This window comes from Drosophila pseudoobscura, chromosome 2 (genome assembly GCF_009870125.1).
Source record: "Drosophila pseudoobscura strain MV-25-SWS-2005 chromosome 2, UCI_Dpse_MV25, whole genome shotgun sequence".
Taxonomy (NCBI): domain Eukaryota; kingdom Metazoa; phylum Arthropoda; class Insecta; order Diptera; family Drosophilidae; genus Drosophila; species Drosophila pseudoobscura.
Window position 1 is genome coordinate 27,909,243 of NC_046679.1, and position 27,768 is coordinate 27,937,010.

General features: G+C 45.2%; 9 protein-coding genes across 17 annotated transcripts; 5 read left to right on the top strand and 4 right to left on the bottom strand.

The window, feature by feature from the left end:
- Nucleotides 1–171: 171 nt before the first annotated feature.
- EMC1 (ER membrane protein complex subunit 1) lies at nucleotides 172–4,240 on the bottom strand. Of its 2 annotated transcripts, XM_001359762.4 has the most exons (12): nucleotides 4,004–4,240; nucleotides 3,281–3,923; nucleotides 3,064–3,210; nucleotides 2,691–3,003; nucleotides 2,599–2,619; nucleotides 2,185–2,519; nucleotides 1,924–2,118; nucleotides 1,784–1,861; nucleotides 1,522–1,723; nucleotides 1,306–1,458; nucleotides 847–1,251; nucleotides 172–787 (listed from the first exon to the last, which is right to left on the bottom strand). In XM_001359762.4, the coding sequence occupies exons 1-12, from the start codon at nucleotides 4,099–4,101 to the stop codon at nucleotides 627–629; spliced, it is 2,751 nt and encodes a 916-aa protein (XP_001359799.2). In that variant the 5' UTR covers nucleotides 4,102–4,240; the 3' UTR covers nucleotides 172–626. The 2 variants fall into 2 exon arrangements, with proteins under 2 accessions (XP_001359799.2, XP_003736887.1); XM_003736839.3 differs by lacking the exon at nucleotides 2,599–2,619.
- A 66-nt stretch (nucleotides 4,241–4,306) lies between these two features.
- Taf7 (TATA-box binding protein associated factor 7) lies at nucleotides 4,307–5,828 on the top strand. Its single transcript, XM_001359763.5, has one exon. The coding sequence runs from the start codon at nucleotides 4,413–4,415 to the stop codon at nucleotides 5,760–5,762; it is 1,350 nt and encodes a 449-aa protein (XP_001359800.2). The 5' UTR covers nucleotides 4,307–4,412; the 3' UTR covers nucleotides 5,763–5,828.
- A 228-nt stretch (nucleotides 5,829–6,056) lies between these two features.
- Prat (Phosphoribosylamidotransferase) lies at nucleotides 6,057–8,293 on the bottom strand. The gene is made up of 2 exons (XM_033376561.1): nucleotides 8,167–8,293; nucleotides 6,057–8,099 (listed from the first exon to the last, which is right to left on the bottom strand). The coding sequence occupies exon 2, from the start codon at nucleotides 8,084–8,086 to the stop codon at nucleotides 6,443–6,445; it is 1,644 nt and encodes a 547-aa protein (XP_033232452.1). The 5' UTR covers nucleotides 8,087–8,099; nucleotides 8,167–8,293; the 3' UTR covers nucleotides 6,057–6,442.
- Nucleotides 8,294–8,673: 380 nt separating this feature from the next.
- Nucleotides 8,674–9,642, bottom strand: Rfk (Riboflavin kinase). Its single transcript, XM_001359765.4, has 2 exons — nucleotides 9,267–9,642; nucleotides 8,674–9,190 (listed from the first exon to the last, which is right to left on the bottom strand). The coding sequence occupies exons 1-2, from the start codon at nucleotides 9,499–9,501 to the stop codon at nucleotides 8,808–8,810; spliced, it is 618 nt and encodes a 205-aa protein (XP_001359802.3). The 5' UTR covers nucleotides 9,502–9,642; the 3' UTR covers nucleotides 8,674–8,807.
- A 197-nt stretch (nucleotides 9,643–9,839) lies between these two features.
- LOC117183183 (oocyte zinc finger protein XlCOF28-like) lies at nucleotides 9,840–12,804 on the top strand. The gene is made up of 6 exons (XM_033376553.1): nucleotides 9,840–10,860; nucleotides 10,912–11,025; nucleotides 11,076–11,654; nucleotides 11,716–11,790; nucleotides 11,851–12,304; nucleotides 12,372–12,804. Exons 1-6 carry the CDS (start codon nucleotides 9,935–9,937, stop codon nucleotides 12,390–12,392), a joined length of 2,169 nt encoding a protein of 722 aa, XP_033232444.1. The 5' UTR covers nucleotides 9,840–9,934; the 3' UTR covers nucleotides 12,393–12,804.
- Nucleotides 12,805–13,501: 697 nt separating this feature from the next.
- On the top strand, nucleotides 13,502–16,468 carry LOC6897884 (gastrula zinc finger protein XlCGF26.1-like). Of its 8 annotated transcripts, XM_015182747.2 has the most exons (9): nucleotides 13,741–13,901; nucleotides 13,939–14,066; nucleotides 14,117–14,870; nucleotides 14,961–15,130; nucleotides 15,192–15,266; nucleotides 15,327–15,422; nucleotides 15,484–15,558; nucleotides 15,619–16,174; nucleotides 16,240–16,468. In XM_015182747.2, exons 1-9 carry the CDS (start codon nucleotides 13,803–13,805, stop codon nucleotides 16,258–16,260), a joined length of 1,974 nt encoding a protein of 657 aa, XP_015038233.2. In that variant the 5' UTR covers nucleotides 13,741–13,802; the 3' UTR covers nucleotides 16,261–16,468. The 8 variants fall into 8 exon arrangements, with proteins under 8 accessions (XP_033232450.1, XP_033232449.1, XP_033232445.1 ...); XM_033376554.1 differs by having other exon boundaries at nucleotides 13,735–13,901; nucleotides 14,117–15,130; XM_033376556.1 differs by having other exon boundaries at nucleotides 13,747–13,901; nucleotides 13,953–14,066; nucleotides 14,117–15,130.
- A 360-nt stretch (nucleotides 16,469–16,828) lies between these two features.
- On the top strand, nucleotides 16,829–18,005 carry mRpL19 (mitochondrial ribosomal protein L19). Its single transcript, XM_001359769.5, has 2 exons — nucleotides 16,829–16,990; nucleotides 17,045–18,005. The coding sequence occupies exons 1-2, from the start codon at nucleotides 16,930–16,932 to the stop codon at nucleotides 17,941–17,943; spliced, it is 960 nt and encodes a 319-aa protein (XP_001359806.2). The 5' UTR covers nucleotides 16,829–16,929; the 3' UTR covers nucleotides 17,944–18,005.
- Nucleotides 18,006–18,035: 30 nt separating this feature from the next.
- On the bottom strand, nucleotides 18,036–19,193 carry Unc50 (Unc50 RNA binding protein). Its single transcript, XM_001359770.4, has 3 exons — nucleotides 18,774–19,193; nucleotides 18,338–18,697; nucleotides 18,036–18,280 (listed from the first exon to the last, which is right to left on the bottom strand). The coding sequence occupies exons 1-3, from the start codon at nucleotides 19,102–19,104 to the stop codon at nucleotides 18,144–18,146; spliced, it is 828 nt and encodes a 275-aa protein (XP_001359807.1). The 5' UTR covers nucleotides 19,105–19,193; the 3' UTR covers nucleotides 18,036–18,143.
- Nucleotides 19,194–19,294: 101 nt separating this feature from the next.
- LOC6897885 (nuclear RNA export factor 2-like) lies at nucleotides 19,295–22,589 on the top strand. Its single transcript, XM_002137951.4, has 7 exons — nucleotides 19,295–19,537; nucleotides 19,590–19,828; nucleotides 19,887–20,342; nucleotides 20,396–20,680; nucleotides 20,735–20,836; nucleotides 20,894–22,051; nucleotides 22,111–22,589. Exons 1-7 carry the CDS (start codon nucleotides 19,525–19,527, stop codon nucleotides 22,420–22,422), a joined length of 2,565 nt encoding a protein of 854 aa, XP_002137987.1. The 5' UTR covers nucleotides 19,295–19,524; the 3' UTR covers nucleotides 22,423–22,589.
- Nucleotides 22,590–27,768: the final 5,179 nt, after the last annotated feature.

A 27,768-nucleotide genomic window follows, 5' to 3' on the forward strand; every position in this document is an offset into this window, starting at 1 on the left:
GATTTATATTTACCGTTGAAAATGAAATTTAATAGATTGATGAAATCCTGACATGCACGCCAGCCGCAAGAAAAAGACAAAAACAGCTGTTTGCTGCACAACGTGCACAGCGCGTAATTTAAAAAGAAAATGAACTTTATTTTAATATGATTATGACAAAAACGCATTTTATTTACCTTTGTCCTCCTTTACAAATGCATTTATTAACTAAATTTTAAACACACAACTTCAATGCTGATATTCTTCAAATATGGAAAATTGAAACATACACACAAATGAAAAGGAACAGAAAAATGCAATGAATAACCTTTTTCAACAGCTAATTAGAATTATTTGTTTTGTTGATTTAACTATACGCTATATAATTAATTATAAATAATTGCCTAGGCTTAGCGTTGAGAAAATATGGTTCATCGATTGCATTATTTGGATGTAATGCAGCTACTAGAATTATGTTATGTATCAATATTCTCTTCGCTTCTAATCTTCCTTTTACGTCTCCTTCTTCATCCTTATCGATCGTCATCATCATCATCATCCCTTGTTATATTTGGTCGCAGTAAAATTGTATATGTATGTATATAAAGCAATTATTTAATAATAATAATGCCCACCACACGCCGCGCCTATTTCCACGCCTGCTTGAGCAATTTACGCGACGCTAAATGCTTAACAATCAACGAGCCCGATGTGAGAGCGACTAGCACTATGGAAATTAGTATATAGTCAAAGTCCTCCTTCAACAAATCGAACGTCTTCGAGGGCGCAACGCGAGTAACGAACAAATCTGCAACATAATTAAGCAATTTAGTCATCCAGAAGGACAATATATAGAGCAGTACGAACCTAAACCCGTGGCAACGACTAGACAGGTACTCTCCAGACCGCTGGGCGCAGTGTAAATGTTACGCAGGCGTGCCACCGTCTGGTTATAGTTAATATGGCTTTCCGTAGGCAAAGGCAACTCGGGTATATAGGGAATGGCCCCCTCTTCGCGTCCCTGGGTCGTGGAAGCAATGGGACGTCGAGGATCCAGCAAATGCCAAGGCATTTCAATAATGGAACCACTGGCAGTGCCAATTAGCACATGCTTATTGGTAATTCCACGCTCTGTGATCGTCTCGCGGAGCGCTTCAACTATTGCGGGTATGATATAGGACTGACGTTCAACCAGCGGCATTGGCGGCGCCGTCAGAGAGCTCCAAACGCTACTGTTTGCCTGCGCCTTACCCTCGTACAGTTCAATAGTGGCTGTAAAATGGAATTTCGTATAAAATGTACATTAAAATATCCTGTTTAACTCACTAATCTCCGTGCGTCGCACTTTCTCATTGAAGTAAGAGTAAGCGAGCCAATTTTCCGAGTGCACAATGGACAATGGTGCGCGCACCTTGCGATGGGTCATCGAGAATATCACAGAGCCCGACACAACATCCACCAAATACAAGTTAAGCACGGCTAAAGGAATGATTAACATTATTATAGATTTTACTAAGCACTTGGCTTGCAGACCCAGCTTACATTTATGTGTGGCATCAGGGGCCTGGGTAACGAAGGCCACTAAATTGGGATTGATATATTTGTAAAGCACAGAACGATCGCCCAGCACACGGCCCTGGGAGTGGACATGCTCAATGGGATTCTTGCCGGCAACAGCAATGATTTGCTGCTCGGAATGATGTCCGCCCAAACGGGCATTCCAAATGTGTGTGCACGACAGTTTCTGTGGAGGAAAACCATTCAATTAGTGGGTTTTTCTACGGTTTGAAGTTTCAGTACTCACTCCACCCGCATATTTTACAAAGTATCCCTCGAGTTGAGCGCTCTTCACATCAGCGGTATAGAGATACATTCCATCGGCCTGCAAACGATATTCTTAGAGGGTCAAAGGTCGCTTTTTGGATTAGATATTCACTCATTTACCAATGGTGTGGCATGCTGGGGATATACATGCACCTGATTTGAAGCATCGAATATCAGTATGCCCTTGACAAAGTCTTTTTCCGTCTCGGCCAGCAATGAAAGCTGTTTGATCTTAAAGTCTAGGTGCAGTAGTCCGCCCTCTGTGGCCTGTCCCGTGATGGGATTGAAGCGATACAGCACACCATTTCCATTGATCTGTAAATAAATGAGGATTTATAATTATTAAGAGTTCCTATTAAAAGATTTTCATGCCAGTCTTACAGAATTCTTGGCCACAATGGCGCACAGGGGCTGCAGTGGAAAGTGTTTGGAGGTGCGCTGTACAATTAAATGCATTTGCTCGGCATTGTCGAAAGCATTTACTTTCGGTAGATACAGCTGCCAGTGATGTTTGCCCGAGATGTTGTCGATGCCAAATATCTTTCCACTGCGTGTGAGCAGCACGAGTATCTTGTGGAGGCCAAAGGAGTCGCGAACCAAACCCGCCCGCTGTGTGTCCGTAGGCGGTGGCCCCAGACCGATGACATGAAGGAATAGGCTTCTGATTTGAACTGCCTGCGTGCTAATGCGACGCAAAAAGGCACTGGCAATGTCTCCTAAATAAGAAAAAAGTCATCAATTTAGATTAAATGTCGTAAAGATTATTTAGAAATAAACACTTTTGGCATATCTTACTGTCAAAACTTGTGGAATCCACTTTTGGGAAGCAATTTTTAGGGGTAAATATTAAATAAACTAATTCCTAGCATTAAGCAATGGTATCTTACCGGCTTTGCCCTTCATTTCGCTCTCCAAAGTGCCCTCTGTGTCGGCCAGGGGCAGGTCCATGAACTGCGAATCAATTACATTGGCCAGAGACTCTTCGCGCGACCAACGCACTTTTCCCTGCTGCACGGCCACAATGGACTCCGAGCTGGTGCTGAACACAAACATACAACTCTTGCCATCGCCAGAGCGCTTCAGCTTGCAATCAAAGCTGTTTAACGTAGGTATTCCAAAGTGCTCGGGGAACTGTAGAGTCTGCTGCAGCTCAGAAACGGGCGAGCAATTATCCAAGTACGCAGCATTGATTTTGAGATTCTAAACGACAGAATTTAAATATTATCGATTATGGATCATTGAGTTAAACAAGACACCTACTCCTGATGTGAGATCCGCAGATACCACAATTTTGCGATAGTTAAAGCTGCCCACAGCATAGCTGGAGCCTTGGAGAGCACCGCACACGGCCTGATCCTTATTAACGCTCACGAGTTTGCCATCAACAATTACAACGCCATTGAGGCCCTGTTGGGGAAAATGAAATTACAAGATAATTCTTTGCTACTTCTTCTACTATTTGTGGTCCTGGGCTTACCTCCACTGCCTCAATTTTTCCCTGAGGCTCACTTTCCAGCGCAGTTCTTATCACTTGCGTGCTCTTCGACACCAAATCCAAGCTGATCAGCTGCTTGCTGTCCACACAAACGTAGAAGGTACCGCTGAGGGTACAGCTTTCTCTAGTGATCCAGGAGGCCATGATCTTGCTGGTGCTGCCAGTGCTGTGGCCAGAGCTGGCAAAGTAAGCGGTGACCTCGAGGTGGCTTCGCCAAGCCGGAACAATGTGATAGAGAATAGAATTGCTATAGAACCAGAGGGCATCCTGGGCCTTCTCGGAATTCAAAGGCATTATGGACCATTCCCATTCAATAGTTCCAATATTGGTATTCCAGCCACGCACCAAAGCGGGCGCATGGCCCTGCACTGTGAGCATATCGAATCCCAGATTGGTGCCAATTGGAGCGGCCGCCGTATCGCTGCTATCCACCGAGAATCCGCTCACTTGGAGCAGCTTAATGTCGCCGCGCGGCTTCTGTTCGAGCACCTGTCGCCACAAAATGGAGCCGGTTTTCGGGCATAAAAAGGCCACGACATCCTCATGAGTGCTGACGAGCAAACGCGGTTGAAAGTGATTCAAATCGACGCGAGACTGCTTCAGGGCTCCCACATGCACGCTTCGCCTGGTTGTGGATGATGATCATACGACTCGTTACACAGATGATGGTCAATGGTCAATGAGTGGTTGTGTTGTGTCACTTACCAGTCGAATTTCTTAATCTGGTCCTCGTACAGTGCCGAGCAGGTGCTCAAAAGTAAGAGCGCTATGGAGATACCGGCTAAAACATTTATGCCTAGCATTTTGCGTGTATCGCTGTTTTGCTTCCGACTACCACAAGCACAAAAAATTTAACTACAAATGCGTTTTTATGTTATAAACTATAAAAAATCCACATTAATTCGTGTTTTCCGTCATAGCAAAAGGGGGATGAGAAGAAGAAATTGGAGCAGAGCAGGGTTGTCATCAGGTTTATCGGGGCTGAGGGAACCAGAACCTGTGGTTCAAATTGCAAAATGCTGGCAACCCTATTAGTCGGTCAAATAAACAAAGAAGAAGAAGTTGTCCGCAATTCTGGAAAAATCGGGAAATAAATACATTTAAACGTTTGCAAATGTTTGAAAAGAAGAGCGACAAGGCCAAGGAGAATGAGCGAAAGCCTCGCGACGATGGCATTGAGCTGGAGAGCCACTTTATAATGCGTGTACCGAAGGAAATGGCCGACACTGTCCACGAAGCCATTCAGGCGGGGAACATAAAGGATAGATTATCCATTCAATTGGATCAGGACCTGCGATACGGTGAGGTCCGGCTGGATGACCAGTTGCTCTACACGAAGCTCGTGGACCTGCCGACGGTTGTAGAGAGCTACAAGACCATTGACAACAAGAGCTTCTATAAGTCGGCTGACATTTGCCAAATTCTGATCTGCAAAGAAGAGCCCGATGAGGAGCCCGAGAAGGAGTCGCCGAACAAGAACAAGAAGAAGGATCCCAACAAGGTGGACAAGAAGTATTTGTGGCCGCATGGCATAACACCGCCCTGCAAGAACGCCCGCAAGCGTCGCTTCCGCAAAACACTGAAAAAAAAGAACGTGGAGGCACCCGAAATCGAAAAGGAGGTCAAGCATTTGCTTCGCATCGACAACGAGGCGGTTCGTGTCGACTACGAGATAATCAATGAGGAGGACAAGCCCTCCGACGATCTGGATCAGTCGGATATGAAGCAATACAACGACGCGGATGATGAAATGCAGGACGACAACACCATGAATGCCAGCGAAAAGGCAATTAATGATAATGGCATGCAGCGCGATATCAATGTGGAATCGGATGATGATGATACCAGCAATTTCGCCACTCAACATCGTGCTCCCAACATGGGCGTGGCAGCCCACGACATCTTCGGCGAGGAGGTGTCCACCACAGATGACGAAGACGATGGCGAACAGCGGAACAACACAATGCAGCGACGCGAGCTCGAGGATTCCTCCCGCCTTTCAGCAGACGATTCACGGATGTCCGACTTCTTTGGGGCCAGCACCAGTGGTGCTGGCGGAACCAGCGGCATGAAAATGGAGGAGAACGAATTTACCAAAGCCATGTTTGGCCAAGAGCCGAGCAGTCCCAAATTGAGTGCGGCTGGCTCCAGCTCAAACCTGGCAGCTCCAAGCGGCTTCTATGACAGCCAAATGCTAACGAAACGAGAGGAGTTTGAGAATATGGAGTTTATAGATGAACCGCAGCCACAGTACACACAACAGCAGGTGCACGAGAAGATCAACCAGCTAACGCGGCAGCTCAGTGAGCTGAAGGCCCAGCAAACGCAAAAATCAATGGAAATTGCATCCATCCAAAATGCCACACTAAAACAACGCATGCAAGAGACCCTGGATAATTTGTACACGCAGGTTATTGAAAGGGAGCTGGAGCTTAAGGACTTTGAGAATATGCTAGAATCCTAGGAACAAGTAGTTTAAATAGAATAAGTTTAAAGTGCATCAATAGATGGTTGTGTCCCTGTATCGTTATCGTTCTTTAGATCTGGTTTGGCTTTGTATTACAGGGCTGACAAGCAATTAACGTATACACGATGCACGTTCTTAAGTATTCAACAATCTCCATCTGAAATGATGCATTACAACCATTGACCCAATGGCGGCGGCTGATTGAACAGACCTTGCCATGGGATTGCCATTGCCCCTCGAATACGATGCTGTTATCTGATATGTACTACCAATTTCTTACATCCAGTTTTGTTGTTTTTATGATCATGTCTTTTATTGGCATTTGCAATTAACAAACGTATATTGATATTCAAAACCAAAGTGCATTTTGCACAGATAGACAACATAGAAGGCTACATTTTGTACTATGAGAATAGTTTATGTCTTTAGAGAGCGCTTTTCACTTACGACCTAAATAGTTAGTCTACAAAAATATTATTTAAGAGCGGAATGGGTTCTAAATGCAAAAGTTTGTGACAGCTATTCCTTGGCCAGTCAATGGCTTTGATACTGTTGTATGTTTTTGTGTGGTGGGTGGGGGTTCAGAGTAGCAAGCAAACAGGGGGGAGATGCAAACAAACTGGTTTCCAGAACCTACATTTTTGAACTACATTTTCCTTCATCGCCTTTGCATGCGATCACCAGCTCAGTTCGTCGGGCAGACCGCCTGGATACTCGCCGGTGAGGCAGGCGGTGCAATGCCCCATGGCCTTGCCTTTGCCCTTGCCATCTCCGTCGCCAATATCGGCCGACTGCTGCTTCAGCTGGACAGCCTGCACCAGACCGGCGACACTGAGATAAGCCAAGCTGTCGGCGCCCACATGGCGGGCCAATTGATCGGCATTCAGCTTGTTGGCGATCAGCTCCTCGCGCGTGGGTATGTTGATACCCATGTAGCAGGGATATTGCAGTGGGGGGCTGGCAATGCGTATGTGTACCTCGCGAGCCCCTGCGTCGCGCAACAGCTTGATAATCGGCCCAATGGTGTTGCCCCTCACAATGGAGTCGTCGATAAGAACAAGCCGCTTTCCGGCCACATTCTCAGACAGAGCACCGAATTTCTTGGCCACTCCCAACTGTCGAAGGCGTGTGGAGGGCTGGATAAAGGTGCGACCCACATAGCGATTCCTGCAGAGCACTTCGGCAAATTCCAGACCAGATTCCCGGGCATAGCCATGAGATGCCGCTGTGCCAGACTCGGGCACCGAGCTCACAATATCCGCCTCAACGGGAGCCTCGCGCCACAGCTGACGGCCGCACTGCATGCGCACTGAGTATACCATCTGACCTTCGAAGATGCTGTCGCCACGGGCAAAGTAGACGTACTCGAAGATACAGAATGCCATGCGCTTGAAGTCCGGACGCTCCACAATGTCCACAGTGCGATAGCCGCTGCGAGTCAGCTCCACGATCTCGCCGGGCTCCACTTCGCGCACATAGCGGGCTCCGATCGAGAGGAAGCCACAACTCTCGCTCGACACCACCCAGCCGTCGGCCGGGGTCTCCGAGCTGTTGCCGTGGCCCGCATTAATAGGCACAATCTTTCCAATGCACAGAGGCCGATTGCCGTAGGTATCGCGTACCGCGTAGATCTTGTCCTTTAGCATGATAACCAGGGAGTAGGAGAGGGGAGCCAGCATCATGAAGTGCCTGATCCTGGCCGGCCAATTGGGGCCATCCAGCTCGGACACATCCTCGGGGGCGCAGCACAAAGACTGAGCAATCAGCTCGCTGTCGCTGTGGGTGGAGAGACCCACGCCTCGTGCCAACACCTCGCGACGCAGAGATTCGTTGTTGACCAGCTCACCGTTGTGAGCCAGTGCCATGGCTCCGTGAGCCGTGTGCACCACAAAGGGCTGGCAGTTGACCACTCCAGAGCCGCCGGCCGTGGAGTAGCGGGTGTGTCCAATGCCCAAGTTGCCGCGCAGCTTCTTCATCGAATCGTCGTTGAAGAGGGTGCTGATCATGCCCATGCCCTTGTGAACGTTAAAGTTCGTAGAGGACTTGCCCTCGCTGGTGGCGATGCCAGCTGACTCCTGGCCGCGATGCTGCAACGCCACCAGGCCCAGGCAAATCACGTGCGCAATGTCTATCTGCGTGGGCCAATCTCCGCAAGCAATCGCCCCAAAGACTCCACATTCGTGCGTCAAACCGGTTAGCTCCTTACTCTCCCCAATGGACGTGGGCATTGCAGTCGCAGTCGCAGTCAATGCCGAGGCAGCCTCCACTTGTTGCGTTGCCTCCACGCGCACATGTTGTTGCTGCTCCGGTGGCGTCGACATGTTGTTGCTGCCGCTGGGTTCGAATTCAGATTGATATTCTAGTTAGTTGAGCAGTTGGACCAAAGCGTCGAATGATTTACCTGTTGATTTACGCAACAGTTTTATACACGAAAATTGTTCGCACGCTTCGCACGCGCACCTTATTTGTGGGTGTCGGGGGGTGGGGGTCCGATCAAGCGCAATATCGATAGGGCTTTAACTATCGATACGAGACTTAAAACCTTTCGATCGGCTAAAACTGAATTCAATCAAAAAAAGTAAATAGAATGGATTAAGAAAGGTAATTAAATGAGTAGAAGTTCAAGATGAGCAGAGTGCAAACTGACTGCAGTTGATAATTCAGATATTAAAGGAGCCTGAAAGAAATGTACTCTTATCGATAAGACTACCCGATATTTTATAAGAAAGCAAATGATTTAATAAATTAATCATTATTAAAATTAAAGTTGTACCAAGAATAATTGAGCTAATGGCGAATTTAAATCTCATGAGTCAGCAGTTTTATATTATAGATTATAATTTGGGATAAGGTTTATCATTTATACTTAGACAATTATGAAATAGAATGTAGCATATGTACATACATATGTACATATGTACATATATATTTTCTTGTCATGATTAATTTCAATTCAACACCCAACTTAAGTACCTTGAAGCGATATTCGAACTCTCTTATGTACATAGTGCTAATTAAATGATAGGATACATTCTGGAATAACTATTTACATTCAGATCCGTTAGGATTTTTGGCAAAGAAAGTAGCCTCTTGTAGCTTCTTATTTTCTGGCGATTCCAGGTGCGCTTTGGCATGCTCAATGTCCGCCTTAATGGCAGTTATAAGTGCCTCCAGGGAGTCAAAGCTTTTTTCAGGTCGCAGATAGCCAACTATGCAGATCTTAAGTAACTGGCCATACAGATCGCAGTTGAATTCATGCAGCATATGCGTCTCCACGCTCTTTTCTGTGTTGTTGTAGAATGGATTCCAGCCGACGCTGAGAACCATTTTGTGCACGGGTCCGCTGTCCACATTCGCCCACCCGTAGTAGACGCCTGTGAGCAGGGATTCGGGTAAGGACTTTACCACCTCCAGCGGAAAGTTGGCTATAAATAAAATAGATGAGTGGTTTGGTTATCTATTGGAAACGACCTTCGCCGTCATGGTACAATTCACACGAACCTGTTGGAATGCCGAGCTCTTTGGAGCCTCGGCCAAATCCCCTCACAATCTCGCCGCTGGCATAAAGAGGAAGTTGGTTCAGCATTTGGTTACTCTGGCGCTTGCTGGTCGTTTTGTGGTCGCGCTTAAACGTCTTCCAAGTTTTCGCCGAGTTGTGGTTACTGATTGTCTGCTTCCACTGGGTGTAGATCACGTTACATGAAAATTTATTGAGAGCAGCAAAATAATGTGACATTGATCACTGTATCGCTCGCTTTGATTGCGGCCACGCCACTCGCATAACTATTATTATAATTAATTAATATAAAGCTAGATTTCCAACGAACCCAATCAGCTGACTGCTGTGGTGCTGCCAACCTGTTTGGTGTTGGTTGGAAAAGTGCGCGTATATTTAAGACCGTACAAAAACCATCCACAAAAATATTTGTTAGTTTGTGCTTTTGTCACACAAAATTAACATGATTTAGTCGCTGTCTTTTGTTTAATTAAAATAGCCAAAACAAATAAACTTTAACCCTTTAAAGCCCCTTTTGGCATCTCAATGCGCCCAACACGCACACTTTAACACTTTTTGTTTACAGCTGATCATCTGGCCTATAATCGGAAATTAAAATTTGCATAGTCGCAGCTTTGCTGCCGAAATTTACAAAAAAAAACCAGCGCAAAGAATGGCGAAGGTGTGCCGGGTGTGCCTGGATGATTCCGTGCTACTGGTAGATATATTCGCTGAAGTCTGCAATCTCTGGGAGCTGCCTGAAAATAGCCCTGCCTACGTCATAAGCCAGTTCTCACCTGAGAATTCTGTGGGGCGCGGGGACTCTATGCCGCAGCTTATATGCCACTCCTGCATTAATGGGGTCCAGAGTGCATATCGTTATAAGCTAAAATTGGACCAAGGATCTGAAAATTATCAACGTTTTCTAAAGAAAACGCAGCAGAAACGTTTTCATACAGTTTTATCAAGCGTTTCGGAAAATAATGAAACGTACACAATTAATATCAGCGATAAAGAGGAGAATCTCATTCGTGCAAATGAAAGCCATGGGATCAAGGCAGAGCACGAGATTGTTCTGCTGCCCGTGAAGACGGAGGTGGTGGAGCACAACGCTTACGACGAGGCTCACATGTGTATTAATCTGCAGGAAGACGCTCCCAATTTTGACATTGACATTGAGGAAGGCACTTACACAGTAAGGAACCCTCGTTGGGACTACGTGGATGAACAGGCTGGCCTGAAGATGAGTGTTTCAATGGATACACCTGATATTCACAAAATAGAGCATGTGCCCGAGCTAGCTCAGGTGGCAGAATCGAAACTTAACAATCTGAAATTAGAGCACGCTTTGAGAGAAAATGAGGTTCACATAAGAAAAAATATTCAATCGAACAAAGAGAATAAGAGGCAGGAGTCAGAGAAAAATAACCATCCATTAGAAAAAGAGGATTCCTTGGAGACGATGGAAATTCGTATGAGTATATCAACGGATACCGAGAACCAAGAAACTGATGACAGGGCGAAGTTGGTCAAACCGTATGAGTGCAAGTGGTGCGGCAAGGTAGTCTCGCGCAGCCAAAATTTAAGATGGCATGAAATGTAAGTACTACTGAGCAGTGTTTATAAATTGTAATTAAAATTGTCCCCCAGGCGTCACTTTGGCAAGTTTCCGTTCATTTGTGATGTTTGTGGCAAAGGTTTTAGAACTAAGTACCACCTGAAAAGACATACCACCAGTCACAAGAACAATCAGACGGCGGAAATGTAAGTAATTGGCATTTTAAACCAAATCATTGTTAATTTTCTCCTTAAAGAAGCAAAATGAAGCCTCTTGGAAAAAAAAGCACGTATCGTAGTCCGTCGCAGAAAAAGAAGACCCTAGAAGACCACAACAATGATCGTCTGGAAAGCATTTCTTCCAGAAAAATTCGTAGTACCGCAGAACTTCCATGTCCGCAATGCTATAAATGTTTTGACTCACAGTTTAAGCTCGAATATCACATTGATAAGACGTGCCATAAGTGTCCCCACTGCTCACGCTTTTATGCAAATGAACGTAGTCTAAGGAGACATCAACAAGAGCACATTCCACTGGCAGCCTTTGAGGGCCCGCGATCATTCTCGAACATGAATGAGCTGAGGGAGCCGCGTGTCAAGCACAGCGACAGCCTGTTTAAGTGCCAAGAATGCAATGCAGTATTCATCGACATCCTTTATCTGCAGATCCACAGTAAAGAGCATGCTGGTGAACAAGGGCAACTGGAGCGTAGCCGAGGAGCCACACTCCCTAGGGCTAAGAAACAGGACGACTCCGACTCGAAGAAGAGTGTTTTAGAAATGTTTTCCTGCCATGACGCTAATAGTCGCTCAAAAAATCCAACAATGCTAAAGAAGTAGGTTTTTAATCAGAACGAATGATTTAATAGACATTAAATACTTTTTTATTCACACCAGGCTGAAGCTCACCGAACCCGACCCTGCTATATCAAGCCCCACAAAGAAGAGCTGCATGACCCAATCCTTGCCAATGTAAGTCTATCTTTTTCCATTATGGATTTTCGTCTTAACGGGTATTTTATCCCCAACCAGAAAACTGGAAAATACATGCCAGCAGTGCGGTAAGAAATTTACCTATAAACAAGCCCTGACTAGGCACATGCTTGTTCACACTGGCGAGCGTCCTTTTGAATGCACGTATTGCGAGAAGAAATATTCGCGCAAGGTTCAGCTAGATGAGCACACTACTATCCACACTGGCGACCGTCCTTTCGAGTGCTTGGTTTGCGAGAAGAAATTTATTCGCAAGATACACCTAGCTGAGCACACTCGTATTCACACTGGCGATCGTCCTTACGAGTGCTTGACTTGCGGCAAGACTTTTCCGCGCAAGTATATCCTGCTTAAGCACAATCGTATCCACACTGGCGGTCACCCTTCCGATTGCCCCAAGAAGAAGGAAAAAAGCTTTGACGATAGCTATAAACTGGAGATACACGAAGGAAAGGCGTCGAATAACAACAATATGCCTGAACAGCGTTTGGACGTACGTGTCTCGTGCCCGATTTTCATAGAATCTTTAATTTTTGTTGGTTTTTTTTTTCTCTTTGCAGATTAAGGATGAAATCGCTTGAAGCAATGTTTTGTTGACATGACATTTGTTTAAACATATAAGGACTGCTTACATTACTGAATAATTCTTTTGTTATGCCCCTATTTTTGACTACTCTAAAACGACTGGAAGTTTGTTCCTATTTTCGCCACGCCACTCGCATAAATATTATTATAATTTGTTATGTGCGGTTTTGGACAGAGCCGAAAAGTATCAGGGCAGGAGGAAGAGACAGCGGCATCTATAGTGGATCCTGGGAAGCAGTGGCAGAGTTGCGTGGGAGAAAAGGAAACGGTGCGAGGAGGAAGAAAAGGAAAGAGAGAGTTTCCGGTGGAGAATAGTGGAGGCCGCACGTGCCCTGAAAGAAAAAAAAAGGAAACAAAATTGGTGATCGTGGAGACGACGATCCCACCAAGACATCAGCGGCAGGCATCAACATCAGCAGAAGCGGCGGACCGCGGCAGCAGCAGCCCGGTACTGACCAGGCCGGAAAACTGGTGCGAGAACCGGCAGCGGAGCACCGACACCAAGGAACCGTCAGCGGAGCACCGGCACCAAGGAACCGTCAGCGGAGCACCGACTGGAGACACGTTTCTGTCCCCACACACCAACCCCCCCGGGGCAAGAATCCAGACTTCAAAGCAGAAATAAACCCACACGAATCAATGTCACACACCTTCATCCACACACATCACACCCAACCCACGCATGTATACCCTCATTCATAACACATCACATAACATCACCACATTTCACACATCTACACCCGTCCGACCCACAATTAAACAATATATCACGATCATATAAAAAAAAAAAACCACGATTAAACGTAAACATCAGCAAGCATCAGGAAGCAACAACTTCTATCAAAGGGGGCTGCCAATTCGGCCGAAATAGGGTTTAATTTTTTTGTGTTAGTATTTGTTTCCTTTATATAAACCTAGATTATGAATTAATGTCCAAGAAGATAAGTAAGAAAATATAATGGATATAAAAATGAAAATTTGAAAAGAGTCATGAGTGAATAGAAAATGGTAGTTGGGTGGGACGAGAGAGAGAAGAAGAGAGGGACCCTGAATATGAAAAGGGAGCGCTCATGGAAGGTGGCGCTCATGGAAGGGTGGGACCCTGCTAGGGATAACGAAACCAACTATCCCCGCTGACGAAAGTGCCAACGAAGACAAGTCTGTCCTATAAATTAGATTTGTTTTTTTTGTATGTTTTTTTTTGTTTTTGTTTTGTTCAATCCGTCCCCTGACTTATCGGGTCGGAAACACCCCTGACTTCCCCGTGAGCTAGCTGGGAACGATAGGCCAGGGTGGCAAAGAGGCGGATCATAACAAATTAATTTATATAAAGCTAGATTTCCAACGAACCCAACTAACCCACAAACAATCGATGTTTAAAAAAATGATTAAATATCGATGCATCGATGGTGTATCATCGATGTTTTTCCACCTCTACCGAGAACCAAGAAAACGATGACAGGGAAAAGTTGGTCACACCGTATGAGTTCAAGTGGAGCGGCAAGGTAAATTTTACTGAGCAGAGTTTATAAATTATAATAGATATTATCCCCCAGGCGTCGCTGTGGCACGATGCGTTTTCTTTGTGATGTTTGTGGCAAAGGATTTATAGCTGAGAACCACCCGAAAAGACATACCACCAGTCAAAATAACAATCAGATGGCGGAAATGTAAGTACTTGGCTTTTAAAACCAAATCATTGTTAATTTTCCCCTTAAAGCAGCAAAAGGAAGCCTCTTAGAAGTAAGAACACGTATCAAAGTCCGTCGCAGAAAAATAGGACCCTAGAAGACCTCAACAATGATCGTCTGGAAAGCATTTCTCCCAGAAAAATTCGTAGTACCGCAGAACTTCCATGTCCGCAATGCTATAAATGTTTTGACTCACAGGACAAGCTCGAATTTCACATTGATAAGATGTGCCATAAGTGTCCCCACTGCTCACGCTTTTATGCAAATGAACGTAGTCTAGGGAGACATCAACAAGACAACATTCCACTGGCAGCCTTTGAGGGCCCGCGATCATTATCGAACATGAATGAGCTGAGGGAGCCGCGTGTCAAGCACAGCGACAATGGCCTGTTTAAGTGCCAAGAATGCAATGCAGTATTCATCGACATCCTTTATCTGCAGATCCACAGTAAAGAGCACACTAATGAGCATAGGCATCGTAGTCTGTTCAGACATACCAAGAACGACATTACAATGACAGCCTTACAGTGCACGCGTTGCCCGCGTTCATTCCCTAACATCCGTGAGGTGATGAAGCACCGTGTCACGCACAGCGGCGTTGGCTTGTTTAAATGCCAAGAATGCAATGCGGAATTCATCGACATCCTTTATCTGCAGATCCACAGTAAAGAGCACACTAATGAGCATAGGCATCGTAGTCTGTTGAGACATACCAAGAACTACATTCCAATGACAGCCTTAGATTGCACGCGTTGCCCGCGCTCATTGCCGAACATCCATGAGGTGAGGAAGCACCGTGTCAAGCACAGTGACAATGGCCTGTTTAAATGCCAAGAATGCGATGCGGAATTCATCGACATCCTTTATCTGCAGATCCACAGTAAAGAGCACACTGGTGAGCAAGGGCAACTGGAGCGTAGCCGAGGAGCCACACTCCCAAGGGCTAAGAAACAGGACGACTCCGACTCGAAGAAGAGTGTTTTAGAAATGTTTTCCTGCCATGACGCTAATAGTCGCTCAAAGAGTCCAACAATGATAAAGAAGTAGGTTTTCAATCATAACGAATGATTTAATAGACATTAAATACTTTTTTACTCACACCAGGATGAAGCTCACCGACCCCGACCTTGCTATATCAAGCGCCACAAAGAAGAGCTGCATGACCCAATCCTTGCCAATGTAAGTCTATCTTTTTCCATTATGGATTTTCGTCTTAACGTGTATTTTAACCCCAACCAGAAAACAGGTCGACTCCGACTCGAAGAAGAGTGTTTTAGAAATGTTTTCCTGCCATGACGCTAATAGTCGCTCAAAGAGTCCAACAATGAAAAAGAAGTAGGTTTTCAATCATAACGAATGATCGAATAGACATTAAATACTTTTTTACTCACACCAGGACGAAGCTCACCGACCGCGACCCTGCTATATCAAGCCCCACAAAGAAGAGCTGCATGACCCAATCCTTGCCAATGTAAGTCTATCTTTTTCCATTATGGATTTTCGTCTTAACGGGTATTTTATCCCCAACCAGAAAACTGGAAAATACATGCCAGCAGTGCGGTAAGAAATTTACCTATAAATATGCCCTGACTAGGCACATGCTTGTTCACACTGGCGAGCGTCCTTTTGAATGCACGTATTGCGAGAAGAAATATTCGCGCAAGGTTCAGCTAGATGAGCACACTACTATCCACACTGGCGACCGTCCTTTCGAGTGCTTGGTTTGCGAGAAGAAATTTATTCGCAAGATACACCTAGCTGAGCACACTCGTATTCACACTGGCGATCGTCCTTACGAGTGCTTGACTTGCGGCAAGACTTTTCCGCGCAAGTATATCCTGCTTAAGCACAATCGTATCCACACTGGTGATCACCATTTCGATTGCCCGCAATGCGACAAAAAATTTAGAGATAACTACGCACTACAACAACACTTTCGTAATATTCACAATTACGAACGTCGTAACGAGAAAAATAATCAAGGGTTCCTCAAGAAGAAGGAAAAAAGCCTTGACGAAAGTTATAAACTGGAGATACACGAAAGAAAGGCGTCGAATAACAACAATATGCCTGAACAGCATTTGGACGTACGTGCCTCGTGTCCGATTTTCATAGAATCTTTAATTTTTGTTGGTTTTTTTTCTCTTTGCAGATTAAGGATGAAATCGCTTGAAGCATTTTTTCATTGACATGACTTTTTTCTTTAACTAAATATTTTTTAAACTAACATTTAACTTAATATTTGTGTGTGTTACGCTTTTCTTTTTGAGTACAAACAAGTGGAAGTTGCTTTTTGTTAAATATTTTTACACGACAGTTTAAATTATAATATACGAATATGCAATATTAAATAAATACATCAGCTTCCTTATTTAAATTGATATGATCGTCTTCATTTTAAATTTGAATATTTCTGTACATCTTGATTAGTGCTTCCCTCCATTATTTATTTCAATAGATTACGTTAATATCCTTGTCATTCTTTCACATTCAATCTCAGGCGCGCAGCTCTACCACTACCCATACAGTATACCATCCAGTCGATAATATCGAATGCCTGTGCTTCTCTCTATATGTGGGATTTGCTCTCTTTTTATTACTGGGATATAAACGTATCATCTATGGAGGAGCGAGCGCACCAAATAAAGCAAGAACAATGTGGAGAAATAACGTAAATAGTCGTCCATTTTAAGAAATTTTAAATTTTTCTATCGTTCTAAAATCAGCTGAGAAATTTGTAGGTTATCGAACAAATGCAAAATGTAGCAGGTCACACTGGTTGTGAAACGTCCACACTGCATCACGATTATCTAAACATTTATTTCGAAGTAAAATTATTAAAATGAACAGCGCCAGGGCTATGAGCAAAGTATGGGCACAGCAGTCGGCCTTCAATCGAATCGGTACGTACTTGTTAGGTTCCCATCGCAAAACGTACATTGAATACCTTTTTTCAGTCACATTTTCCACGAAAGCCACGCAACATGCCGCCGCCGCTGTCTCATCGGCAGGCGCCGAACCGCCAGGAGAAGAGAAAACTAGCGCGACTGCTCCCGCTGCAGCTCAGCCACCTACACCCACACCCACGCCAGTGCGAAAACCCATTGTACCCTCGAACTATCGGTTCATTTATCCCGAATTCCTGCCCGACCCCAAAGTAGAGTGGCGCAATCCGATCCGTGAGAAGCTGGAACGTTTAGATATGCTGGACCGGCGGCGTCAAATCGATCTGCCCGAGTTTTATGTGGGCTCTATAATGGCGGTGACCAGCTCCGATCCCCATGCTGCGGGCAAGACAAGTCGCTTTGTCGGGATTTGCATAAATCGTGACCGTTGTGGTCTCCGCGCTCGCTTCGTACTACGGAACGTGATTGATCACCAGGGCATGGAGGTGGTCTACGAACTATACGATCCCACCATTCAAAAGGTAGAAGTGCTACGTCTCGAAAAGCGGCTGGATGACAACCTGTTTTACCTCCGTGACGCTCTGCCGGAGTTCAGCACGTTTGATGAGAACATGGAAGCCGAACATCTAGAAGAGGGCGCTCCAGTGCCGGTAAATGATATCAAAGTTATACTCCGTCCGCGGCCCTGGTTGGAGCGTTGGGAGCGCCAAAATCTACGCGGTGTGGCGAATATTGATCAGTATATTAAGGACAAGCACCGCAAATCGGCGGAGAAGGTGCAAAAGCCTTGGGAGAAGTACGATCTGATGAAGCAATATCGCTCCACCATACCCGAGGAAGAGCAGAAGGAGGTCTTCGCCGAGGTCCACACGGAACTGCACAGCCTGGAGCTGCAGCGCAAACGCAATAAGCGGAAACGCACCTTTGTGAAGCCCAAACAGCTTGCTTAAAGAATGTATTTGTTATCCATTCGTAGATTAATAAAGCCAAAACATGTTGTATCATTAAAGAACTTTTAAGAACTTGTACAAGATGAGCCCTATAGCTTTGTATAATGCTAAATCGTTTAGTTTATTAGTCATAATCGTAGAGGGGAGGGCGAAGTGCTTAGCAGCTAAAAGCAGAATAATTTACAATGCACGTCGGTCGTTTAATAAACGCGATACTTGTAGAAGTTGACAAAGGATATCGTTGCATTCCAGCCAATGATTGTAACGACCAGATACAATAGGAAAATAATGGGCAGAGCAATGAGTATGAGACGGGTGTTCTTCAGATGTGGAATGCCTGCAAGAGAAACAAAAATTAATATCTGAATTCCAATGTCCAATCCCAATTACTCACAGTTGTAGCCCAGGAAGGTGATATATACATAGTAGCTCATGCCGAAAAGCCAGAAAGTGTTGCCCAGAAACCGCGATATGAACCACGTATGACTTATAAGCCAGTTGTAGAAGAAAAGCTGGATGCAGTGAAGCAGCATAAGGGGCGGAAAGAAGGCATTCAAGTGCACATCGAAGGCATAGCCCCACTCAATGTCCGGCTCCAGGCTGTTGGTGCGCAAGTAGCGATTTGTAATCGCCCAGAAGAATGATGCAATAATAACTCCAGCAAGAAGACAGTCAACAAAAATCACATAGAAGATAAAGCCGATGCTTTGCAAGAGGCTCAACCCCAAGACATAGGCAAATCCCAGGGAGGTCACTGCAGAGTAGAGTAGAGAAATTAGTATCAGAAACTTTCATTATGGGGTACGACGAGTGGGTGGGACGAGACCTACCACATAGACAGACAATCAAGAGCACCAGAAATGCCGGATCGTCGCGGGCGAATTGTGATTTGGTTTGTTTTCTGTAGTTAAAGTTTCTATACACCTTCTGCGGTGCTATTAGAAGATAGATCATTTGCCACAGGGCAAATTCGAAGTCCATTTGATTGAATTTGAGCAGACGTCGCAGATATTTGTAGCTCTTTGTGGTCGCTGACAGGCAATCCTTCCGATGGTTCGCCGGGGGCGGTAGGTGCGAGTGGAGCCGCGAAGCACTCGAGTAGCCGGACACCACGGATGGTGTCGGTGATGTTGTATACTTAACGTGGCTATATTGGCTCATCTTTTGTTTTGTTTTGAAAAAACCTAGCAGTGGATTTATGGATAAAATATACCGTCCGACCCTCAGAAATATACCGAAAAATACCGTCTCGTTTTAAAAATATACCGATGAAAAATCGATCTTAACCCACCTAAGCCCCCTTGACTTAAAAAGGGCAAAAAATTGATCTTAAGTGTTGAAAATATTTCGAACAATAATAAAAGTTCTTCTTGTAGTTCCATCCTTTCTCTTTACTTGCTAGACAAACTAACGTTCCACATAATAATATTTTATATATTATTAACGCCTAGGTTGAGTTATTGAGTTTAGGGCATAACTCAGATTTTGTCACAAAGTTTTTGTATTTGGTGCATAGGGTCCTAGTGGTGGACTTTTCCAAAGTGCCGATTTTGAGCACTGCCCCAGTTTCAACGCAAAAAGATGGACCCCCGGAGTAAGATATTGAAGAATTTAACTAAAACATTATAACTAATTCATGTCGAAAGGCCAAAGATACGTGTTAAACTTTTCGGATGGATCCCTGCCGATCCAGGTGGATTATCCCGACCCCAGGATATTTAGAAACTGCTCAACTTATGGTGATCGGGTGCCGGGCTTGAGCTGGAATGAGTTTTCCATACATCATCTGGGACAACTCGAGTATTTGGAGAATCCAAAACAAGTGATACTCGAAGCCATCTTTGATGTGATTGACGGCGAGGAGTTCTATCCGGTGGCCTATGAGGTTGGCTCTCCATGAAAAACTTTTGCTATCCTTCCACTGTAAACTTTTCCTTTTTCAGTGTGGTCCTCGCGCCGACAAATTTGTGGCGCGTGCCTGCAAACCGGCGATCGATAAGCTGTTTGCCCAGAAACTCTGCTTAAGGCTTTCCTCCGGCGCCACTGTAGACATAAGCGTGCAGTTTGGTGTGGCCGCCAATAGAAGCAAGCAGATCTCGCCTCCTCTGCTAATTTCTCAGGAGGTTTCGCGCTTAATGGAGCGTCTGGAAGTGCATAGCGGCGTGCGTGGCGTTTTGAATCTGAGCAACTTCGGGGCGAATCCCCGTTTCAAGAACATTGTGGTTAGTCTGGCAAATGTGGCCACCTTAAAGCATGTCTGCAACAGCATCTATCATAACGATGAGCACTTTAGCGCGGTGAATGGGTTCATTTTCGCGAACAATCACATGAAGAGCGTGGATCCTCTGAAACTCTTTGGCGATATCGAATTTGGACTGCTGGATCTCAGTGAAAACAAGGTATGTGTGGGGTGTAAAGTAAGGCATCAAATCGAGAAAGAATTCATTTTCAGATTGGTTCTTCGGTTCGTCTGTGCCGTGAATTGAAGCGTGTTCGTGCAAAGGAACTGAAGCTGGCCAACAATCCCATCACCAAGGGTCCCAAATATCCCAACAACATCAAGGCGCTGCAGGGAAACTTCAGTATGGTGGATGGCATTCCCTACGACAAGCTCCACAAAACCTATACGCCCCTGAATTATGACATTGATTTGGAGTCGGATGGCATACGCATTGACTGGACAAACAAATCGAAGCTGGCTGATTTTGAGCATAGCGAAGATTGGCATGCCTTTCTGGTTTGTAATCCCAACCCCAAGTCAGCACTTTTACCACTTATCTGTGACCTTTAGGTACCTGATCCCATGCACGCGCTAACTGAAACATATCTCTTTAGATTATTCTTTCTTACGGCGAACCAATTTCTGAGCGAGATCTATCCCTGCTACTACAAGGTGAGGTCTCATCTAAGGATTTTCCTCATGTGTTTTGATATCTCAATCCTTTATTAGTTTGACGGAAAGGAACACATTTTTCTAGTGCGCAACTGCTTCGAACAGATTGCGTATTTGGTGCACAGTTGTAATCTGGAAATACCAATTCCCGTAACGATGACAAACGTAGAAGATCCAGATGTGTGCATGGGTCCTCGTACTATTCCGTTCTATCTGCGCATGAATGTCAGCCGCTTCAAGCTCCATCATGTGGATCCCCAGGAGAGGATTACCAAATGCATACAGAAGTGCTATGTGGCCCAGAATCAGCTGCTCAAAATGTCAGACTTCCAGGCAAACGAGGGCCTCAAGGGCCTTTGGGTCCACATGGGCTCGACGAGGATTCTGAACAATATTCTGACAATTATCTCGCGTCAATTCATGTCAAACTGCTCAGAGATCCGTCTGTGCAACAATAATATTTTCAGGATAGACGCCGCGCGCGTCCTGTCCCGAATGGGGAGCCTGAGGGCCCTGGATTTGGGCCACAATTGGATAAACGATTTGGAGGACATCAAGGCGTTAGGTGAGCTGCCGCTAAAGTCGCTTCGACTCCATGGCAATCCGCTGTGCCGAAAGTACGGCCTGCCCAATGATTATATCCAGGCAGTGAAGAAAATCTTCCCCCAACTTACGACGCTGGATGGGGTGGATCTGAGCAGCAAGCCGGGCCAGGCGCCGCAGAAGAACTTCCTTTGCGACATTGGGGCCTACGAGCTGGTGGGCGACGTATTTCTCAGCAACTATCTGCGCGAGTTCGAGCAGGCAGACATGAGGGCCAACCGCTTGATGAAATATTACACGGAAGACTCCATATTCACGATGACCTGCAACTATGTGATGGGGCGCTCGCAATCATTCAACGCCCAGCTCTTTAAGCGCATCTCAAAGTACACCAAGCATTCGCGAGATATCAAAAAGTGGTCGGACTATACCAAAGCCACAAACGAATTCCATGTGGGATTGATGGAGATCATTGGCGTGCTCATGGAGCTGCCGAGTATCGTCCACGACTTTCTCTCCGTCCAGACGGATGTGATGCATTACAATGGCCAGTCGGCAGTTATTCATGTCACGGGTCTGATGCGCGATGACTCTCCGACCACCCATAACCAGGCGGAGCTCTATTTGGCCTTTACCAGGAACTTCGTACTCAAGGTTGATAAGCAGGGACTGGTAGGACACCATTGGAGATACTATTTTGAATTGATTCATTCACCATCTATCCTTTCCAGGGCTTTGGCAAGAAGGCTTGCCGATGGAAGATCACTAATGACCACCTGAGCATCATGAATCCCTCGAGGAAACAGTTAGAAGGTGCGTTCAAGGTCTGCCCACTGCCAAAGGATCGTCTAATGGCGCCAGCCTCCGAGGACTCACTTGATGCCAAGAGCCACAAGCTCATTTTGTTCCAGCAGCTTACCGGCCTAACATCTCCCTGGTGCACAAGAATCGTGGAGTCGGCCGAATGGGATTTTGAACGGGCCACTAAAATGTTTCTCGAAATGAAGGAAAACAGAGAGATTCCCGAATTGGCCTTCATTTAGGCAGATGACTGGCAGGCAGCAGAACTTAATATTTAACGGAAACCGAATTTAACACCCACTGAGGAACCAAAGAAGAAATCAAAGATTATCTACAACGAATTTTTTCCTTCAATCTACCTACAATGTTTTCGAACACAAATATTAAAATTATAAAAAAAAAAAATTAATTTTTATGGGTGCCAAAAACTGCCAACGTCTGCTGCTACTGCTGGAAGGATTTCAGAGGTAACACAGAAGCGTAGCCTCTATACGATAATTTACGGTACACAAAAATTGGATCGAATTGGGGCTTTTTTGGAGCCCCGTGTACTTGTAGTTTCAAACTCCAACCGTTCTTTGAAATCTTTCGTCAGACGACCAGCTGTTCGGCCAGCTCTTTTTATATATTAGTTCATGTAATTATCAACAGATAGCGCCACAAGCGATTTCGAAGTGGTGGAAAACGGCAATCTTACATAATACGCTTTAATTTTGAAACCGTTAAATTCAAATTTAGTTATACTCTGCAAAATATTTTAATATGACTGTTATCTAGAGTACTGGGTGCAAATTCCTCAGTCTACTTTCCTTCTATAGCAATAAATAAAGGGATTACATATGTGCGACGTCCATATATGCATCGCACAATCAAAAGCGAACCATTTAAACCCAGCAAAACATACGTTAAACACCCACAAATGCTGGATAGTTCAAAGGAATCGGTCAGTTTCAGCTGCCGTGCAACAATTAAGGCATCATTCAGCGTAGACGCAACCCAGCGATCAACGGTCAGCGATCACCGGTCTGGGACCAGGGGCAATTTATGGCACGGTCTCCAAGCAATTGCTCGGACAGGGACAAAAAACAATCTTTATCACATTTATTGCAATGCCCCTTGCCTTTGTCAACGATGCCAGAGGCCCAAAGACAATGGCAAGCGGGTGCCAAAGGAGAAAGAGAACGGCGAGCAGAAAAGGTCAAACAATGACCCTGCTGAAGGAAGCGGACAAACAAAAAGAGCAACCAGAGCGCGCGCGCGCTCGCTCGAATCTTTCACCCACCCGACATTGAGGTCGTCTTAGAGGTCAAGTTTGACCTTACTTAGGGACAACCCCTATGGATGGATAGAGATTCCAGAGATCCACTCAGTTCTTAGGGGTAGACTTCTCTCAGAGAGAGAGAGAGAGAGAGAGAGAGAGCGCGAGTGAGTCTCTCAGTGAGCACATCTCTCCTCTCTCAGTTTTTCTCCTGTTTGAGTGAGTCGATCGTCAAAACCGCTTGGGCGATGGCCATCCCATCGATCCTTGTCCACGCAGGACACTTCCGGATTGCATTCAATTGTAGTTCTGCAACAATTGCGCTTTTCTCTCTTTGTCACAGTTTGTGTCTTCTGTTGGTTTTTTAGCTCATGTTACCATCTTTGTTACCTCTGAAATCCTTCCAAGATAAATGGCCTTAATTGGCCGGGTATCACAGCATCCAAAAAGCAGAAGCAGAAGCAGCAGCAGCCGTTGCCTGTCTGACAGTTTTTGGCGCCCATAAAAATTAAATGAAAATTAAGCGCAAACATGAGAATTCTGTCACATAAATTGTGTCAGTGCCCCCTCTCCCTAGACCTTTTCTACCCATCGAAACGGAGTAGAGCCTAGCCTGCACCTTGCCTCTCAACTATTTTTAGTCCTTCTGGCAGCTGTTCTCTGCACTCGACTCCACTCCACTCCCCGTTGTTACACAAAAATTAGTCCATCTGCAGGGCAGAGCAGCAGAGAGTTATACGATGAACAATGCTGCTGAGGTTGCTGCTTGATTAACACATGTCCTGCCCCATGCCCCATGCCCCATGCGGGCGTATCCCTGGCGTATCCGAACAAGCACTTCTCTCGTTCACATGGGACGCAAGCGCAGTAGCTGGCGATCGATATGTTCTTGCTTAGTTTGTTGATGCTCTTAACTCATTCATTATGAATTGGAGGTGTTAAATATGCCACATGCATCATGTTGCGGCTGCTGCAGGAGTTTAGGGAATATGCTGTTGGGAATAGCCCAATGGGAAAAGGTTTAAGGGAAGGATAGAACGCAAGATCACATGTGAAGGATTGACTTCAAGGGACCTAAAAGGGATGTATATCATATTTAAATCGAGACATAATTTAATAAATAGTCACTCGAGATATTCTAAACATTTTCAATGTCTCCCTTAATGGTTTGTTCAGCTTTGCATATACATATATGTACATATTTCCAACCATAATTTAGTAACCTTTATCAAAATATATAAATTCTCTATTTAAAATATATTCTTAAAGTACTCCAAAACTCTTTTGCCATTGAATATCAATAAATCTCTTCGATTTCCCGCTTTCTTTTCATCCCCATTAGTTCAGCTTTTCCCCGCTTTCCATTCAGCCACTAAAAAAAAAACCATCTTTGATCTTACATTTTGTATGTCAAATCATGAATCGCTTCAATATTTGTCAAACAAACTACTGGAACCCCTCTCCCGAAATCCCCAATGCTATTGCACCCACAAAGAAGCATCAAAGATTAATCATGCTGCCACAGAGAGAGAATGCCACAAGATTGTGATCGTGTAACATGGAGAAATCATGGGAATAACAATAAATACAAAACACTGAATCAATCATAAGACGCGAAAATCCTTAAGGAAATCAAACAATAGCTCAAAAACGAACCAAAGATCGGGGATCAGTCAGAGGTTAGGATCGAGGGTCGAGGGTCGATCGAGCGCGTGAGGCAATGTTGCGCGTGCGCAGCGCACGCTCCCGTTAAATGTTTACGCTATTACGATCCTAAAGAAGCAGGGAGCAAGGCGCAAGGAGCCAAGGAGCAGGCAAGGAAATGAGCCTATTATAGGCGAACCCCGACCCTGACCCCGACTGGCATTGCGACCCCGGAAACACACAAATCTTACGCGCCAACGTCGCGTCTCCGAACACGCGACATCTACATTCCAAAAGGCGACCCTTATGGACCTCTTCCCTCAGCCCCCGAGTGTTCGATGGCTTTAAGGGTGTCTCAAAAATGATTTTCTTATGTCTGCTCCTCTGGGATTTGGGAGTTTGTGTTTGTTTTCCCGGGAAATGGAATTCCTTCTCATTCAAATGAGTTGAGTCGAGCAGCTCCTTCTTTGGCGACGATGTTTAGTGTGATCTTTAGCAGATCTTTGACATCTGCCCCTGGCTCTAGACTCTCGGTGGGCCCCCCTCTTTTACAGAGTTATGGAGTTATGCCCTAATTTCTGGTAGTTTTTGGGTAATTTTTCAAGCTATGAAAATTTGTTGTGCTCCAAAATCAATGGGAAAAAGACTCCTGCTTCCATTCGAGATGCTCCAGGGGGTCCTTCACTCCTTCAACAGCTGCCAAAAATTTATAAGAATCACACTCGCGATCGAAGAAAGTTTCCAGCTCAATTTGAGACCTTGGCTAAATGTCAGCTCAGATTTAACGCCAATTGCGTTGGACATAAAGAAAGTACTTACTGAGGAAGGCATAATCAAAGCTATCCCATCGCCTGAATGGACTCTCATTTCATGGCTGTCCGCTTAGGACTATCTATCTCGGAAGAGAACGCTCCAATTAGCCCAGATAAAAAACTTCACTTCTGCTAATCCCTTCAGCGTGTGATTGGCCTCAGACGAAGGCCGAAGACGCCATCGGCCATCAATGGCATGAATGGCATACAGATTTAGATCGCCAACAATATGAAAATGTCACGCTTATCGGGGCAGAAAGAAACCTGAACGTACCGACCATCCATCGGTCGTATCGGGATCAGGATCAGAATCAGGTCTTCACAGTCCCTCATCTGTTGTGCGGTTTGGCGGCAGAAAGGAAGTCGAGACCGCTGGGCCTCTCCTCACCCAGTGCCATGCCAGTGCGATTGACATTACCAGAGTCCAACTTTGTCCTCGTCATCATCATTGTCGCCTTTGGATGTTTTTCTAGCCGTCCATCAGCTGAAGCCCAGCACCGGATGGAAGAGGAATATAATAACAATATATGAACATGTATCCTGTGCCCAGGATATTGCCACGCCGCCGCATACAAATCGTATTCGAAAGCGAAGACGAAATGAGATGCAGGCGTTGCTCCCACTCCAATGACCTCTCATCCACCTTTTCCTTCTGTTATGGTACGGTGTACTCCCACTCCGGGTCCTAGGACCCGTGCCTCGTCCTGGCGGTCCATTGTCCTCACAGCCGTTATTTGAATGACATTTGAATTTTGTGCATTTGTGTCCTTCAGCCTCTCGCTTGTTGGATTCAATTGTTGGAAACTCTCCTCTCTCTCTCTCGTTCTGTCTCTGTCTCTCTTTCTGAGGCAATCGACAGGACATGCGATCGGGATCAGCATTTGATGTGATGAATTCATTATAAAGACAAAGGCAGCAGCAGCAGATGATGGCCAGAAAATGTGAGGAGAGTTCAGGGAAATGGCAAGGATCTGTTGTTGGGGGGGAAGGTTGGATTCTATTAAAACTGGAATGGCATACGCTTCGAGAATAATCTAAATTGCTAAAAATAATCAATAAAAACTATAGGGAATCTCAGGAAAGCCTCTGAAGAAGATCAACAGAACTATAGATCCAAAAAGGATATAACTAAAAGGCCTTAAAATCGAAAAGGATCATCTACCACAAACAGATCATCCAAAATCAATAAACTAATCAACACTCATCCCCTCATCACCGTATAACCTACGCAGAACCCATAGTGACACCCCATAAAGAAGACTATTATGCCCTTAAAAAATATCCGATCATGCCACGCCCATTGCCCCTGCTCTCCCCTCAAAAGGTCAATTACATAATCGTGCCACACAGCGCGAGGCAGCCATCGGATACACCAATTACCATGTTCGTATTTTTTACCCTCCCCATCTATAAAAAAAAATGAAAAAAACACACCCTATACACTCATACGAGTATGTAAAAAAAGTGCCCTCCTATTAAGTGGCGCTAAAAATCAAATTAAGGGTGTTTACCCAAACGACGACTCCTCGATTACAACATCATCTAAAAAGTAGTTTTCGAGGGGCATGCAACAGGCAGACAACAGGAGGACAAAAGATCAGAGAAAGGGAGCGGATGCGGATCTAGAGGGGAAAAAACGGAAGCACTTTTTATGAAGTGTTGCCTTTTTATTGGTGGTTAATTTTCAGAGAGTGTTCCGTACTCGAATGTTTGACGAGGGTAGCACGATCATGCATCATGATGATGCAACAGGCGCGAGATAAAAAGATACGAGATACAAAAGGGAAAAAGGGTTCCGATTCGGGGATGCGGCAACAATCCGTTTATATTTAGAGACACAAAGGGGAAGGGGTGGGGGTGAGTACCAAATGTGT